This window comes from Tursiops truncatus, chromosome 3, assembly GCF_011762595.2.
Source record: "Tursiops truncatus isolate mTurTru1 chromosome 3, mTurTru1.mat.Y, whole genome shotgun sequence".
In the NCBI taxonomy this organism is placed as follows: domain Eukaryota; kingdom Metazoa; phylum Chordata; class Mammalia; order Artiodactyla; family Delphinidae; genus Tursiops; species Tursiops truncatus.
The window spans coordinates 62,303,744-62,320,858 of record NC_047036.1 but is presented as its reverse complement, the minus strand read 5'-3'; the positions used below and the strand labels follow the sequence as shown (position 1 = coordinate 62,320,858).

At 40.4% G+C, this 17,115-nt stretch overlaps 1 protein-coding gene across 1 annotated transcript in view; it reads left to right on the top strand.

Moving 5' to 3' along the window:
• DMGDH (dimethylglycine dehydrogenase) overlaps positions 1–17,115 on the top strand; it is a 60,810-nt gene that overhangs the window by 25,968 nt on the left and 17,727 nt on the right. The window contains exons 8-14 of the mRNA XM_019929226.3: positions 3,786–3,955; positions 4,401–4,554; positions 6,555–6,720; positions 7,184–7,314; positions 8,589–8,806; positions 10,430–10,587; positions 12,932–12,991. Of these exons, the coding sequence (XP_019784785.1) occupies positions 3,786–3,955; positions 4,401–4,554; positions 6,555–6,720; positions 7,184–7,314; positions 8,589–8,806; positions 10,430–10,587; positions 12,932–12,991 (1,057 nt within the window). The remainder of the gene's footprint in view (positions 1–3,785; positions 3,956–4,400; positions 4,555–6,554; positions 6,721–7,183; positions 7,315–8,588; positions 8,807–10,429; positions 10,588–12,931; positions 12,992–17,115) is intronic.

Sequence of the window (17,115 nt, the reverse complement as noted above, 5' to 3'; positions counted from 1 at the left end):
AGCTTTGCAGTAAGTTCTGAAACTGGGAAGTGTGAATCCTCCAACTTTGTTCTTTTTCAGTATTGTTTTGGCTATTCTGGGCTTCTTAAATTTTTGTGTAAAATTTAGGACCAGCTTGTCAAATTTTTCAAAGAAGCTGCCTAGGATTTTGGTAGGGATTGCCTTGAATCTGTAGATCAACTTGGGGAGTATTGTCATCCTAATATTGAGTCTTCCAATTCATGAACAAAGGATGTCTTTCCATTTGTTTAGGACTTTTAATTAAAATTTCTCTCAATAATGATTTGTAGTTATCAGAGTGTAAGTTTTGTACTTCTTTTGCTAAATTTATTCTTAAACATTTTATTCTTTTTGATTCTGCAATTAGCTTAATCACTGAATTATTTAGTCAACACATATTTGCAGATCATTGCTCTTTATCTGTGAACAAGAGCAGACAGTATTCCTGCCCTCATGATATTTATATTTTAATAGAACACCTGTCACTAAGGAAATTAGGAAGTTGCTTTCTTTAGAACACTAGTTACTTATCACCTAGAAATTGTATCTACTTGTATGGGGCTGATGTTGGACTCCTGCTTTGATTGCTCTGGGTAATTTTCCCAGGTTGTAGATGTCGCGAGGTAAATGGGGAAGATAACAGGTCGGGGCAGACAAAGTGCCACACTCTCTCTGACCAATTTGGTCTGACCCCCAAAGGTCGCTTTGTTATTTAAAAGTTGGGATTGCTAAGATATTTCTTATGTAACATGGTGGATTCCTCACATCGGCTACCCCTCCCAATTTATATCAGTGATCCATCCCATGGTTCTGAAGGCCAGTGACTTCCATATCTGGCTGAGCACCAGGGCTTGTTAAAAAGCAGAATCCCAACTTTGTGGTTAGTCACTTACACGTGTTTCATCCTCCTTTACATCTTATCTGTGAAATTCTTATTAGTTATCACTAGAATCCATGAAAGGTGTGTGGAATTGGAAAACCAACAAGCAAACAGATTCCCAGACACCCCTCCTATTGATTCTGATTCAGTGGTCTGGAGAGGGGCCCAGGGATCAGCATTTCAGCATTGTCTGTTATTCTAGTCCAACCAGTCGAGAGAATAGGTATTTGCAAACTGTCTACATATATGCCAGTGCTCATTTACCTTACTCACAGAATACCCTCAGTCAAAGCTGTTTCACTTTTATACCAAATCTAATAAGTTCTTCTGCTTCTAGGTGACTAACACAATGCTCCCCAAATGTTTAATGAGTTGGATTGAATTGAATCTAGTTATCCTGGCTTACAACAGATTATAAACAGCAAATTTAAAGAGAGGAGAGACAGTGTCACAGTTATCATAAAAAAGCATACACACGGGCTTCCCTGGTGGCGCAGTGGTTGAGAGTCCGCCTGCCGATGCAGGGGACACGGGTTCGTGCCCCGGTCAGGGAAGATCCCACATGCCATGGAGCGGCTGGGCCCATGAACCATGGCCGCTGGGCCTGCGCGTCCGGAGCCTGTGCTCCGCAAAGGGAGAGGCCACAACAGTGAGAGGCCCGCATACCGCAAAAAAAAAAAAAAAAAAAAAAAGCATACACAAACACTCAAACAGCATAGCAGCTGGGCCATGTAGAAGAAGTAGGTTCTACAGATTAATGCTAGACCTAGAAGAAGAGCCTCACTCTTCTTTCCTCTTCAAGTTCCCTTTCACTTCCACTTCACACGTTACTTCCTTATGAAAATCTTATCCATTGGGCAGAGGCATACTCTGTTGTTGGTTATACAAGGACCCATAGCCACCATGTACTGCTTGCCTACTATGTGCTTCTAAAGGCCATGTCAATTAATTCTCCACCAGCACCATAACGTGTGCACATATGGAGACTAAAGCTCAGGGTGGTTACACAGCTTGCCCAAGGTCACACAGCTGGTAGTGGCAGAACAAAAATCCTACCTAGATCTCTCTTACTCTATGCTTTCACACTTTCAACCACTACACCAGGTGCTCTCAATAGATGTTTCATAGCATTCAGTTGGATGGGATTTTACATATAACTTAATAATGATTATAGAGCTGACATTTGTAGAAATTTACTTTTAAAAAATAGATTTGATTCAGTATTATCCTCAAATAACAGCACTCTGCCCCGTTTATTGGAAAGAACATGATGGTGTAGCAGTGAGACCACAGGAAACCGAAGCACAACCCTCCCTATGCCCAAGGAGTCTGCCAAGGATGTAAATTCTGTTATGTGTGTCTTGGCTGAAAAAAGATTGAGAACCATTGAAGAAGTAAAGTCCAATAACAGGGAGGGTATACTGGGGGCAGAAGACTGAGTTTGTATCTTGAATCTGCACTTTATTGCTGTGTGACCTTATTTAACCCCTGAGTGCAGGCTCGTTTTCTCATTGGTAAAATAGAGTTGCTAAAGAATAAATCAGCTGGTACATGTTAGAAGGAAACAGTGCTTGGTAAATGGTAAGTACTCAGTGAATATCAGAAGAACTTTAAATAGTTTCAAGTCTTATAAACAGTATCTCTAGCTCTCAAAAATGGCAAGTGTTGTATATCGTACATTGGGACTCTTTAAGTGAATAAACATTTTAAGCATATATTTCACAATTATTTTAAGCATGTATTTAATTTTTTTTTTTTTTTTGCTTTCTTGAAACTTAATGAGATTGTTTGTGGGTGATTTGGATGAGCCATGTCTCTTTTTAAAACTATCCAGAGAAGTATAAATGGCTCTCGTTTTATTCTGCTTGAGAAATATCCTTATAACAAATATAAGCATTCATTTTTATAAAGTAGAAAAACTGGTATCTTGTAGAAAAAGTTAGTTAACATTTCCAGTCTTTGCTAAGGTCCTCCCATGCTCTTAGAAGCTGCAATGCTGGCCAAGTAGCTGTCACCTGGGGTGCTGGAATTTCTTGCATTTTGAAGTCTGCTTGTGTAGCTCCTTTTCCTGGTCCTCTACTGGTGACTCCCTGCTCATCCAATTCCTCAGAAGCTTCTCTTGACTTAAACCAAAAACAAACCCACAGTAAAGTCCTTCATCAAGACTTTCCTTTATCCACAAGAATGAATGGGTAGGACTGCCCATGGGCGACGTTAAACTGTGATCCCTCCATCTGGTATGAAATTATTTGCCACAGTCATGTTCTTGGTTTTAAAGCATCCTCATGTGGAAATAGAAAACAAGCCAACCCTCCCCACCAAGTGACCCAAATTGCAAAATACAGGAGCCATTGTTTCTTCCTCCTCTTTCCCACAAGTCCTTGGCTGAATGCCTCTTTGTCTGAATGCTTCTTCTACAATAATGGCCCAAGATCCTTGTGCAGAGGTCATTGCTATGGGAACCTGAACTAAACTGAGTCTGAGAAGAGATGGGTGTGCCACTCTACAGTGTACATATTTCTACTGCAAAGTTCCTATTAGGGAGGATAATCATAGCTCAAGAGGGCTAGTAAGGTACCAACCACATCTGCCTGTGTGCTTCCTCTCCTCCGTTTTCCTAAAGCATGCTTACTAGCTAAGAGTCATAGACTATTTTGCAGATATACAGCTCTTGAAACTGTGGAAAGAAACTAGCTATCAAGTCAGGCACATTTAATTTGGATGCCTAAAGATTTTTTTTTTGGAGGAAAAAATATGATAGCATAAAGATTATGTTGATTGTGTGTTCTGAATAGCAATAGCACAGAACACTGTAGCTTTGAGGCCTTGTTAAATATATGGACATGTTTCATTGTTGGAAAACAATGTGTGTTAGTAACAGGGTATTTATTTCTGTATTTGAAAGGTATGGCATAATCCATGCTGGTGGGGTAGGGAAATATCTCAGTGACTGGATCCTGCACGGAGAGCCTCCTTTTGATCTGATAGAATTGGATCCCAATCGCTATGGCAAGTGGACAACAACTCAGTACACCGAGGCCAAAGCAAGAGAGTCGTATGGATTCAACAATATTGGTAAAGTGCACATTTACCGTTGTCTATGAAGTGTGTTCAGAACTGACTTACATCACTTCTGACTTTAGAAGCTTTTTATTCTGTGTATCGTGGGGGAATGGTTAGGGAGTCTAAAAAGCATGTACCTCTAAGACACAAAAAGGAATCTATATGAATATATATCTTTAATGTGAGGAATGCATAAGTGATTTTAACTTTTAAATCTACTTTTACTTTACCCTTTGATGATCAATATAAATACAGCTTTGGGTTTTTGTAAAACATAAATTTAATGCATATATATGTAATACATACAGATATATTATACATATAATATATACCTATATATTCTATATAATATATGCTTCTAGACTTTAAGTGCTGTGTTTTCCATTTTCTGAATCCCTTCAAAATATTTTATAGTTTTGGTTCTATGCTATTCAGAGCACCGATTTTCCTTTTTCAGTTGGTTACCCTAAAGAAGAACGGTTTGCCGGGAGGCCAACTCAGCGAGTCAGTGGGCTTTATAAAACCCTGGAGTCCAAGTGTTCCATGGGGTTCCATGCAGGCTGGGAGCAGCCACACTGGTTCTATCAACCAGGCCAGGACACTGGGTACAGGTAAGTGGGTGACTTCACCTGCCTGTCACTCTCACCGCAGAATGAAATTTGGGGGTGGAATGGAGGGACCCCAGAGAGGTGCCACGTCCCCCTCCCACCCCATCGCTCCACCCCATTCCAAAGAGCATTGAGCCTTTTCCCACGAAAATCACTTTTTGTGCAGTGCAGGCCTTAGTTTATCCCACGTGACGTTGGTCCACATCTAGGACCCATGTGGCCTCGCGAGACCTACAACCAGCCCAGATGAAGCCTCTGCTTGGCATTTTCCAGTTGCTCAGAGAACCTTCTCCACCCTCTCCAAATCCCCACATGGCTTCAGTTGGCTCCTAAAGTTTGTCCTGGTTTAGGATGCCTGACCAAGTCACATAGTATGGAAACAGTATGGAAATATGGATTTTCTATTTGTCAAGGAACAGCTCAAAGCAACTGCTTTCTAGTGTGTGTGCATCGAATCATGCAAGTTATATGCACTGCTAGTGCATTAGGGGAAAAGGTCATTTACTTACTATTTTAGTTTGAGCTAAAACGTAAAGCACATCACTAAAACAATTCTCTGAATTCCTCTAAAGTTGTTGCCATTATACTTGGATTGCATACTATGGTACTTGGGATTAATAGTGATTATATATTTTTTCTCATGAGAATCCATAAACCAAGAGAAAAGAAAGTTTCCTTTTCACGTTAAGTTCTCCTTTTTCTTTCTCAGCTGTGTTGGGTCTTCATTGCTGCGCATGGGCTTTTCTCTGGTTGTGGCGAGCGGGGGCTACTCTTTGTTGCGGTGTGTGGGCTTCTCTTGTTGCGGAGCACAGGCTCTACACACGCGAGCTTCAGTAGTTGTGGCACGCGAGCTCTAGAGTGCAGGCTCAGTAGTTGTGGCGCACGGGCTTAGTTGCTCCGCGGCATGTGGGATCTTCCCAGACCAGGGATTGGAACCCGTGTCCCCTGCATTGGCAGATGGGTTCTTAACCACTGCACCACCAGGAAGTCCAATTCTCTCTCTCTCTCTCTCTTTTTTTTGACCTGTCATTTTGCTTATTTAAACAGGTTTTAATGTCTACTTTAAGATCAGATCTAAAAGGTCCAAAGTATAGTAGAGGGTCAGTTGCTGATTAATGAATTTGGACTCTGTAGTCAGCCAGTGGAGATTACCTGGGGGCAAAATACCGGTTTGGTTTTTCCTAAACAACTCAGATAAATGCCAGATCTATTCTTCACCTTGTGCTGTTTGGACCTGGCCTATTTCTTCTACTATTTTAATAATTAAACCACTGAAGACTCATTTTGCAGACTTAGCATCCTGCTCTGAAGTTAAAATACCACATTAATAGTCCACTCTGTAAACTAGAAACGACCCTGCATAATGAGTTAGGAGACCTTTGTTCCAGGCCCAGCTCTGTCATTAACTAATGCAAAGACCTTGGAAGTCACTTTGTGCCTTTTCTCTACAAAATGAAGATGTTGGACCAGATCCTTGCTTACTCCAGGTGGACCAGCATGAAGCCTGTTAGAGTGCAGAATCTAGGGCCCCTCCACAGACCTGCTGCATCAGAATCGGTATCTTAACAAGTACAAGTGATATATTTGCATAAATGTTTGAGAAACAACAAACAAGATAGCTCTACCCCTCATATATTCTGGTTTAATTATGCCCCCCAAATTAGTATTTTTAAAATGCTCCCCCCCGGTGATTCTAATATGTAACCAAGGTTGAAAACTACAGGATTGGTTAACTTCTAAGCTCTTTTCCAGATCTGAGAACCCACATGGCCTATCTTATTTTCTACTTAATTAATACTTCATTCACTATGAAATGGGTCAAGGGATAGATGAGTAACTTAAAAAATCAAGTAGATTCCAATATGTACGTATGATTTGTAGAACAGGTGGCACTTTTCCCCCAAATGAAATTTTCTAGGCAAAGAGGGTGTATTAAAATATCCTTATTCTGTAATTTTTTGAAAATGAATAACTCTTGTTTTATGACAAACATTGTGTTTCAGGCCAAGTTTTCGCCGCACAAACTGGTTTGATCCTGTGGGCTCTGAGTATAAACAGGTTATGCAAAGGGTAGGGGTGATTGACCTGTCACCATTTGGCAAGTTTAACATCAAAGGTCAAGACTCCATTAGATTGTTGGACCATCTCTTTGCAAATGTCATTCCCAAGGTAAATAACCTTATAGGGGTACAAGGTCCAGGATTCTGGCCTACTTAATTCTCTACCTCTTGTTTTCAAAAAAACCAATATGTTATGTCAATTCACCTAATGATTTCTGTATGAACACCAGAACCCTTCAACTAACCAAGGGTATTCTAGCTAATTTTCAAATTTAAATTTTTGTGAAATGAATTATCATCTAAGGACCTTATGACTTTGTTTAGTTGTGTAAATGGGAACCCCCAAATTGGCTGAAGTGTAATTTTTATGACAAGTAATTATAATGGTCATTTAAACTGAAAACTTCAAAATTAATGGGTTTAGGTTTACAGATAGTTCACACAATTGATAGAAATGATAGCATTCAGATGTTTTTCATTTTTGACAACCACATTTTTATTTCCATGTGGTGTTAAAAGGACACATAAGATTTTTATTTCATCCTGAGGTAATTTAAAATTCTTTTGTGTAGGTGGGTTTTACAAATATAAGTCACATGTTAACACCAAAAGGTCAAGTATATGCTGAGTTGACAGTTTCTCACCAGTCTCCTGGGGAGTTTCTATTAATAACTGGTTCTGGATCAGAACTTCATGATCTTAGGTAAGTGTACACCTAGTAAGAAAATTTTACATGGGTTGTATATTGACCCAATCTTGCACCGAGGTTTTGTTTGTTTGTTTGTTTGTTTACCAGTAATTGAAAGTACAACTTTAATTCTTAAAGTCTTATTGTTTTAAATAAACTTCATGTCTCTTAGAGGACATTATTTGAAGGGCCCCTATGACCATCCCCCTCCCAAAGGTAGTCCATCCATGGGGTTTACTGGTTTTAATAATATTAACTCCCTTTTGTTAGGCATCACCAATATGTCAAAACCATTATTACACGTTATCTCAATAAATTCTTTTAATAGATACATCTGCAAGGTATGCATTATTCCCAATTTCAGGTGAGGAAAGTGAAGTTTGGATTAAAGTAACCTGCTCAAGCCAGCCTTGTTGATTCTGATGCCCATGTTTGGTCCACTTTAGTGAACTGCCTCCCTGGTTTTTCTTCTTCCTTTTTCACGCTTTGTGCCACAAAGCTGCATCTAAATCATTGACCTGCCAAGTCAATCCTTCATACGAAGCTTTAGTCTACTATTTAGTCTGCTCTAAAATCTCTAATCTTCAGTATTTCAAAAATACTTGGAATATTGTTGTTTAGTAAACATCTTACTCTGACAGATTCTCACTCTAGTTGTAAAATGATGCAAATTATATCCTCCAATCCAAGGTGCATTGGGAGCCATCTTAGTAGCTTAGCTTTGTGTCAGTCCAGATGATCATTTTCTGATAGACTTGTGTAGCTCCAGGGAGTGCTCAATAAATTATAAATGAGCCCTATCCCTGGGTTCCAATAACTCATCAAGACTCAGAAATTGAAACTAGTCTTTAGAGTTTTAATCTTTTCCTTGTCATTGTCAAAGCAAGTATGTGTCTGGTGGCAGGTGCATTATTAACCTTTAGCAGCACAAGCATGCCTCCTGTGTACAGGTATTAGAGAAAATTTCCCCAAGATTGAATCATCAGTTTAAATGCAATAGGGCTGTCACTATTTAAAAGAATCGTGTGGCAGAGTTTGTTTAAACAGAAGGGTCCTTCCGTACTGTGAAAAATTGCCCACACATTGAAGTGGGTAGTTTAAAGAGGATCATTTAACATCTCTGGGACTCAGTTTCCTCAACTTTAAAAATGAGGTGGTCTATGTGAAATGACATTCTAGGGACTTTCTGGCAATTCTAGACACAGAGCATTTCTTCCGAGAAATAATCTGTTACCAACATGCATTATTCAAGCAGGATTTAACACGATGTTTATGAATCTCAAATGCAGATGGATTGAAGAAGAGGCTGTCAAAGGTGGATATGATGTTGAAATTAAAAACATAACCGATGAGCTTGGAGTCCTTGGCATCGCAGGGCCACATGCAAGAAAGGTCCTTCAGAAACTGACCTCTGAAGATCTTAGTGATGGTGTTTTCAAGTTTCTTCAGACCAAGTCTTTAAAGGTTTCCAACATTCCTGTCACTGCTATCAGGATATCTTATACTGGTAAGAATTGGAAAACAACCTAGAATAAGGCTCTAAAATTTAAAAGCAGTTACCAGAAATGTGTGCACGCGTGCACATACACACAGCGCGCGCACACACACACACACACACACACACACACACACACATTCACTTTGGTCATTTTAACTTTGGAGAAAGATTTCTCCTGCCTGACTCTTCTGACAATTTTGTTTATTCACTCCTAGTCTGAGAGAGTCCTTCCATAGATTTCCAATTGTTCCAGGCTCATAGCTAGCTGCCTACCATTTGGAAAGGTAGGTAAGAAGGTGGGAAGAAGATGGCTGTTGGAATAGTTGGAAGGGTTGACAGAATATTCAGGCCAGCTGATTCTGTTTGGGAACATTCAAAATGGTCTCCCATTGATAGAGTCTCCCATAGAGAACATCGTGAATGTATCAGGCACCGCTCTTAAAGCATTACTACCTTTCTTTCTGACTCTAAGTGCATTAGGGAAGACTTACTATGCAGCTAACATTGCACATAGTAGATATTTGGAAACAGGGATGAATGAATGCTCCCCATTGGTGCTCTGGGCTCACTTCTAACTCCCTGTAGATTCCCTGTCCCTTCACAGAAGACGTACTGGGTGCCCAGGCATTCACTCAATTACGTGTTGCTAACGTTCTGGTGTTTGTCCTGGAGAAGCACCTCACCATCAGCCCTTGACATGAGGAATGAGGCAAACATACAGTATAAAGACCATAGCTCTTCCCTGGGCTTCCGCTGTCCCTTTTCACCATCCTTCCTCTGCCCAACCTTGGCAAAATGGTGACCAGAATAAAACATAAGCAGAATAAAAAATAAGCAGACTCTTTGTGTTGGGTGTCATTTTCTTTGTTTTTTGCCCACAGCTCTAATGGTGAATTAAATGACCAAATGGGGAAGAAGGGGGGAGTGGGGGGCATTAGAGACTATGGCTATCCCACAGTGAAGACCATTTGAATAACTGTCATCAGTTGCCTTTATCTTTTTTGTTTGTTTGTTTGTTTTTTTGCGGTACGCGGGCCTCTGACTGTTGCGGCCTCTCCCGTTGCGGAGCATAGGCTCCGGGCGCGCAGGCTCAGCGGCCGTGGCTCACGGGCCTAGCCGCTCCGTGGCATGTGGGATCTTCCCCAACCGGGCACGAACCCGTGTCCCCTGCATCGGCAGGCGGACTCTCAACCACTGCGCCACCAGGGAAGCCCAGTTGCCTTTATCTTTAAGCCTTGCGATTTGGGGCCAAGGAGTTGGGGGTTGAGGTGTCTAAACCTTGAACCCCTTTTCTTGATAAACTCTGCCATGCTAATTCCTGACTTAACATTATGAAGCTGAGGTCAAGGGGCAAGAGTAACTCCTGCATCACAGTCTTTCTGTGTCATGAGATGTCCTAGATGCTACCCTCTGTGTGGGGGACAAGATTGGGCACAAAAGCATCTGTGATATGGCAGGCTCCTTTGCAGTGGGGTTTGGTTGCAACCTTTTTCTGAACTGGTCTTTTAAAACTCAACAATGTCTATATTGCATAAATGGAATCTCTCCATTTATTGATGTGTTTTGGCTATTGCACATTAGACTCAATGATCATCATTCTTACTCTGGTGGGCACTTGTGGGTGTATTTCAGGTGAGCTGGGTTGGGAGCTGTACCACAGACGAGAAGATTCTGCGGCACTTTATGACGTTATCATGAATGCAGGCCAGGAAGAGGGAATTGACAATTTTGGAACCTATGCCATGAATGCCTTAAGACTGGAGAAAGCTTTCAGAGCCTGGGGGTCAGAGGTTTGAAATGCTAGGATCTTTATTAAAATTTTACGTGTACTGTATCTGATTTTTATATAAGGGTTAGTTTTAACTGCATTAACATTGGCTCTGGCTGTAAGAGAAAGTATGTATTATAAGAAAAAAAAATTTTTTTTTGTTTTGCCCATGCCGTGCAGCATGCGAGATCTTAGTTCCCCAGACCAGGGATCAAACCCATGCCCCCTGCAGTGGAAGCGCAGAGCCCTAACCACTGGACCACCTGAGAATTCCCCGAAGTTTTATTTAATTAGGGAAAGAGGTTTTTCTCCCCAATTTCCCAGTTGCAAATTCACTGGAATTATGACATAATGTTTATTCTGCCCTAATTCCTCCTGCTTAGCAGAGAGCCCTGGACATCTGTCTCTGACTGTGTGCGGAGCTGTGGCTATCCCAAGGGAGCCTGCCTACCTCACGGGACTTGAGGACTACCTTTCAAATTCTTCCTTCTCCTCTGTCACATTGCCCATCCTCAGTTCTTTCTTATCCCGCACCTTTTGGGGAAGTAACAGCCAAAGGGGTCTTTCTGAGGGGGGTTGGTGGTTGGTGGTCTGGGATGTGTTGGTCCAGCCCACTCCCACTATTAATAATGGGAACTCAGGGTTTCTATTTGTGTAGTTACACACCATTTTCATAGTCATGATCTCATCTACCTTCTCAACTCTCTCTGAAGGAGGTATTATTGATGATTCTTGTGCAAGGGGTTGGCAGTTCTACACACAATCCCTGTTCAAAACACAATCACACTAAGAAATAATAAACAACTTGGTCCAGATTACTCTGTTCTCTGTTTTATCTCCAATATGGCAGGCTATTTTTAGACCCCTTAATTTTTTCAGATTTGCTAGTTGTTTCCTTGGAAGACGTTAAGGTTTTAGGCCTGGGAGGTGAGATAAGGGACAGTGGTAAAAGATGTACTTACTTCAGGGTAGGGTCTCTTGGGTTCAGATGTATCCTCCACCACATACTAACTGTGTGACCTTAACCCTCTAGAGTCTGTTTACTTCTCTATAAGATAGGGCCAGTCTTTCTCCTCCAGAGTTATTGTCGAGATTAGATAGTCTACAAAGTGCCTAGGATATAACAATAAATTTGAGGGCAGAGTGGGTTTGAAAGTGCAGGCAGGGTCCCTTGGACAGCTAGACCAGGGGCAGAAGCAAGTGGACTTTGAGGTGGAGAAGGCAGCCTCCTGGAGCCCCTGAAAGAACAAGGGCCCTGGGTCAAGTCACTGTTTTGCAGGAGAGGTGCTGTGTTATAAGGATTCTCAACCTACAAGCCGGGTGTGGGTGGGCTTCTTAGCGGAGGCTGCTGCAGGGAGAAAAGTAGAGGACGGCTCTGCCTCCACACTCCACAAGGGATGAAGCAGCGGAAGCAGCCTTTGCGGTCAGGCGTTTCCGCGCCTCCCTGCCTTTTCCCTCGGACCCCTCCTCTGAAATGGTTTTCTCCATCTCCCGTCCCTACGATTTCCCAGCAGTGCCAGCACGCCCTCTAGTGTTAATACATCAATCAAGCATCTGGGCTTTGTTTTCATTTTTTTCCTGGAATTCTGAAACTTTGAGCAGGTAAAAATTTTAGAGGTGCTCAAATGGATTAGGAAATATGAGGCCGAAATTTTATGTTATGTAAAACAAGTTTATATTACTCATTCAGTTCATACGAGGGCTGTGTTGTCTTTTTTTTTAAGTTTGGCAACTTTTTATGAGGTTTAGACCAGTTCTCCTGGAGCAAAAGAGACCAACGACAACAAAATAAACAAGTAAACAAAAATCAGGTCTAGTCCCAAATAGTGGCTTTAGTTCCCCTTGAACTATATTGTAATAACTCAACCAATTTGAAAAGATTGAAATTCAATCTCTATTTTTTTCCTTTTCCCTCTCCTGAACTCTGTAGAAGCCATTTTCCTATCACCTGCTTTTTCCTCTACTTATCCCAATTTCTGGATGATTGTAAGATAAGTAAATTACTTACTACCGTTTCAAAACCTATTTATGTAAAATTATTAGATAAAAGCTTCTGAAAGTCTTGTTTCTGGGAAGACATCATTGTTGTGGTATCCCTCAGATGTTTATTATACAAAGAGAGCCTAGGAAACAAACTGTGAATTTTAGTTTCTAATTTGCTATTGAAATAACAATATTTGCTGAAAGGCTACATTTGAATTTTAGATTTAAAAAAATTACTTTGAGGCCAGTCCACAATTTTCCTTTTTCAGAATCTATATTCATAGTGAAAAAGTGTTCTCTTCCCTAAAAAGTATATATGAAAGTGATGTTATTAAAACAATTTGCACTCATCTAAGATTTATAATGTGTGTTTTCCCTTTTAGATGAACTGTGATACAAATCCCCTGGAAGCGGGACTGGGATACTTTGTAAAGCTAAATAAGGTATGTTTACATTCCAAAGTTTTACTTGAAGTAAATCTTAAAATTGTGCTGTTTCATGACAGAGCCATGCTTTAAAATTTAGCCAAGTATGATTATAGGACAAATGAGTTGAACATATATAGTAAGCATTGCTCAAATGCTTCATATTAAAATTTGTCAAAATTTGATATTAGTTCGAACAATTGCAACGTGCTTGTAGATGTAAGATAGCAGAATCCAGCAACTTTAAAGACTAGCTCTAAATTCTAAGATTAAAAATCAGTAAGGATAAGATGTCAGCAGACACTCTTGTAAATCTCGGTGACTTGTGAAGTCACAATTAGCTAATGAGACATAGACATACTGCATTAATTGACTCTCCCTGGGTGCTCACAGCACGAAGCAGCCTCACCCCAGCAGATCTATCCATCTGCTTATTGAGAGCATCTTTGTATGTAACTGCAACATCTGCGTATAAGCAAACTGACACATTTCAAATATGTTCAGCATAAAACAGGTATTACTGAGAAGCCAATACAGGCCCAAAGAATCATAACTGATATTAACATTCCAAAGGGAACCCCTGCATCAGTGGTTCTCAAGCAGATAGCCTGAGCCTCACCTGGGAGCTTGTTACAAATGCAAATCCTTAGGTCCCCACACAGACCTACTAAATCAGAATCCCTGGGGGTCAGGCCAAGAGATCTGTGTTTAACAAGCTTCAGGGGATTCCGATGCACCTAAAGTTTGAGAAACACCACCCTACATAATTATTGTGGAAAAGCATATTATGAGGCCAATTTATTACAGCCTAGCTCATCTCTACAAATCCCACAAACATAAATGAGGTTATTCCATTGTTATGGTCTGAATGTTTGTGTCCCTCCAAAATTCATACACTGAAGCCCTAAGCCCCATGTGATGCTATTTGGAGGCGGGGCCTTTGGGAGGAAATTAGTTCAGATGAGATCATGAGGTGGGACCTCCATGTTGGGATCAATGTTCTTATGAGAAGAAGAAGAGAGATCAGAGGTTGCTCTCTCTCTACCATCTGAGGACATAGTGAGAAGGCGCTGTCTGCCAGCCAGGAAGAGGAGGCTCATGGGGGAACCAAATTGGCCGGCACCTTGATCTTGGACTCACCAGCCTCCAGAACTGTAAGAAGTAAACTCCTGTTGTTTCAGCTACTCCCTCTGTGCTATTTTGTTATAGCAGCCTGAGCTGATTCAGACACCTATTAAGCGGTGTCTCAGTTACTATAAGAGAACTCAATGGAGGTACAGTTAGCAGTAATATTGAAGGATAAGGATGGCAGCTGCTTTCGCTCAGGGTATTTGTTAGAATTCCAAAATTCCTGTTCTGGCCTGCCTTGGGTGCTAATCAGCTAAATCAAAGGCTGTTTCCCCATTCTATGGAAATATGTGAACACATGAATATGAATCAGGCTAAGGAAACTTTTTTAATGCCCCTGAATCAGTTCCCAAATTCTAAGCTAAGATATTAACATAAAGATGTATATTTATAGCATTAGATTTTAGGAAAAAAGAACCTCCTAAAGGGTTTTAAAGGGAATATCTTTCTGTGCATTTTCCCCATGACTTTTATTTTTATGATGTACCATCTGCCTCCAGACCAGAGAAAGCAGGTGCTTGACGTTTGGGCAGAGCCTAGCAGCAGATTGCTCCTTCTGATAACAGAAATCTTGGTTTAGCTTTGTAAAATAAGGGTGAAAATGACCTGACTCCTGAAAGCACTAAGTTCTGTTGTTGGTCACCAGTAGGTTAATAGATAGCTGACTTTTTTGCTTCAGTGTTTGGGTATTATTGTTTGGGGATAAGGCACAAACAATCTCTTCATGTTGAAAATGGATTTTTAAAACTCTCTTTATGATTATAAGCAGGTGTAGTGTGGATTGCATATTTATTAGTTCCTTTAAATTATGTCAATAACCAAAGCTCAGCTCAAAACTAATTTAATAGATAATGATTTTGATTTATGGTATATTTTTATGATTTCTGTATTGTTGGTTCTCATTTTGGTGTCATAAAGTTAATTTCTAATGCTTTCATTGGGTGAAGGTCCATGTAGCACAAGGACCTGGACCTAATCAAGCCAGTCTTTTTTAATTACCATGACTCAGGTCGTTAGTGGGCATCAAGCTAACTGTAGCAATGCTTGCTAGTTTCCAAGACAGGTGAATAGGTTGGATCAACTTCGTTTCAAGCCTATTTGGTGGTCTCACAACAATTTTATCTTAGTTTTGTAGCAATCTCTAATGTAAAACAGGTTCCTGGAAAACTTATTTATATTATAAACTGAACTGTGTCACTTGGTAATTCAAGTCCTGTGCCTCAAAACAAAAATGTTACCCAACCTGGCTTCATACAACATTTTAAAGAATAATATAATGCAAGTCCATATTGCTTTGGAAAATTGATGTTATATGAAAACTGAAGCAGCAAATACAGGGGAATATTTGTATTTAATACCAATCAGAACAAAACAAAACCCTAAATCCTGACACTTTACAATAGTTTAAAATCAATTCTTTTCTTATCCTTCAAAGTAAATATGTAGACTTCACTGCTCGGCCCTTAAGTGTTTCCACAGTGATTGTGTAAGCCATAATATGAAGAGAAATACAGAGATGCAGGCTGTGTCAGAGTTAGGAGGACCACTGGAGATCACTCAGCACCACCTCTTCATTTGAGGATGAGGAAACTGAAGCACAGAGAAGTGACCTAGGTGCTGTCCTGTGTGTTGGCCCAGGTTAAACTCTGACCTCCCTGCAGTGCTCTCTCACCCACCACTTTTCCCAGCCAGGTCCTTTCCCATAATGGGCTTATCGGCCTTGAAAAACTGCCCCCAAATTTTCTGGCAACATGTATCATAGAATCTGCATGGCTACATTTTATCGATGAATACCTCCCACAGTTATGATTTTGTTATAAGTAATTTTGTGTTTTGTGGTAGGATCAGAATAGCTGCTTTGGCCATTTTAAGAAGGAAAGTGGGTGGGTGAGGAGATGGACCATCTGACCTCATTAGGCTGAACTGTTCTTATCAAAACTGGTACAAAAGTAGGGAAAAGAAAACTGGAGTAATGGGGACATCTCAGATCGTAAAGATGGCATTTGCCTTCCTTGACTCTTAGAGTTGTCTGAGCCTTGGTCTCCCTATGGTGTGGGCTTATGTGAAGCAAATACAGACGTGTGTATACATTCATTCATCTAGTCAACATTAATTAAGTACCATTTATTAAACACCTCGCTAGGCCACAGGTCTAAAAGTTAAAGATACAGCTCCTGACGGCTCTCAGATCTCATGAAGCTGGGAACAAATGGAACTTTGGGAACTAAAAGCTGTAGGATGCATTCTTAACCTTAATTCTGAAAATACTGTTCCTCATGAGGAGGGTTGTGTAGTAGTGCATATCAGTACTGTCTTGTAAAGAGTGAGCATAGGGTCCTGACAGGAAGCGTTAAGCACAGCTGTGAAACAGGTAAAAATAACTGAATATTTCCTGTTAAGTCTTCTCAGCTAAAACCCCTTTACCTGAAACAAGTCATATCATTGTGCTTAATAGTATTATAATTTGTTCCAGAGGAAGTTACTTTTGGGGGAAAAAATTAGTGGCTTTTTTTTTTAGCTGGAAATGAAAGAAATGCATTAATTAAAAGCAAAAGGAAAATCAGCTGCCTTAGGTTGCAGTCATAAGTATTCTTGGAATTTTCCCCTTGGAATTACTGAATCTATCCATTTCCAGATAACCCCAGCCAAGAGCCACAGAGAATCAAATACAAGGGTAATGTGTTAAAAGCAGAAGAATTTTTTTTTTTTCTATAAGATCCCCCCACCCTTTCTCTCTCTCCCTCTCTTTTCCTGTCTTGAGTTTCTAACCAGCGGAAACAGAATAAAACGTGATATATATTAACCACAACTTAGAAGACAGTATTGATTCTAGAAATTACAGGGTCTCTCTTTAAGGAAAGATGATTTAAAGCATAACCATTCAGTAGGCAAAGCAAAACAAAAGGATGGTAAAGAGGCAAAACCCTCACCACCAGGCCGACTGCATCCAAGTATTCAATAAATATTAGTAAAACATCGAAGTGGAAATAAATCATTGTTCACAGACAACCAGT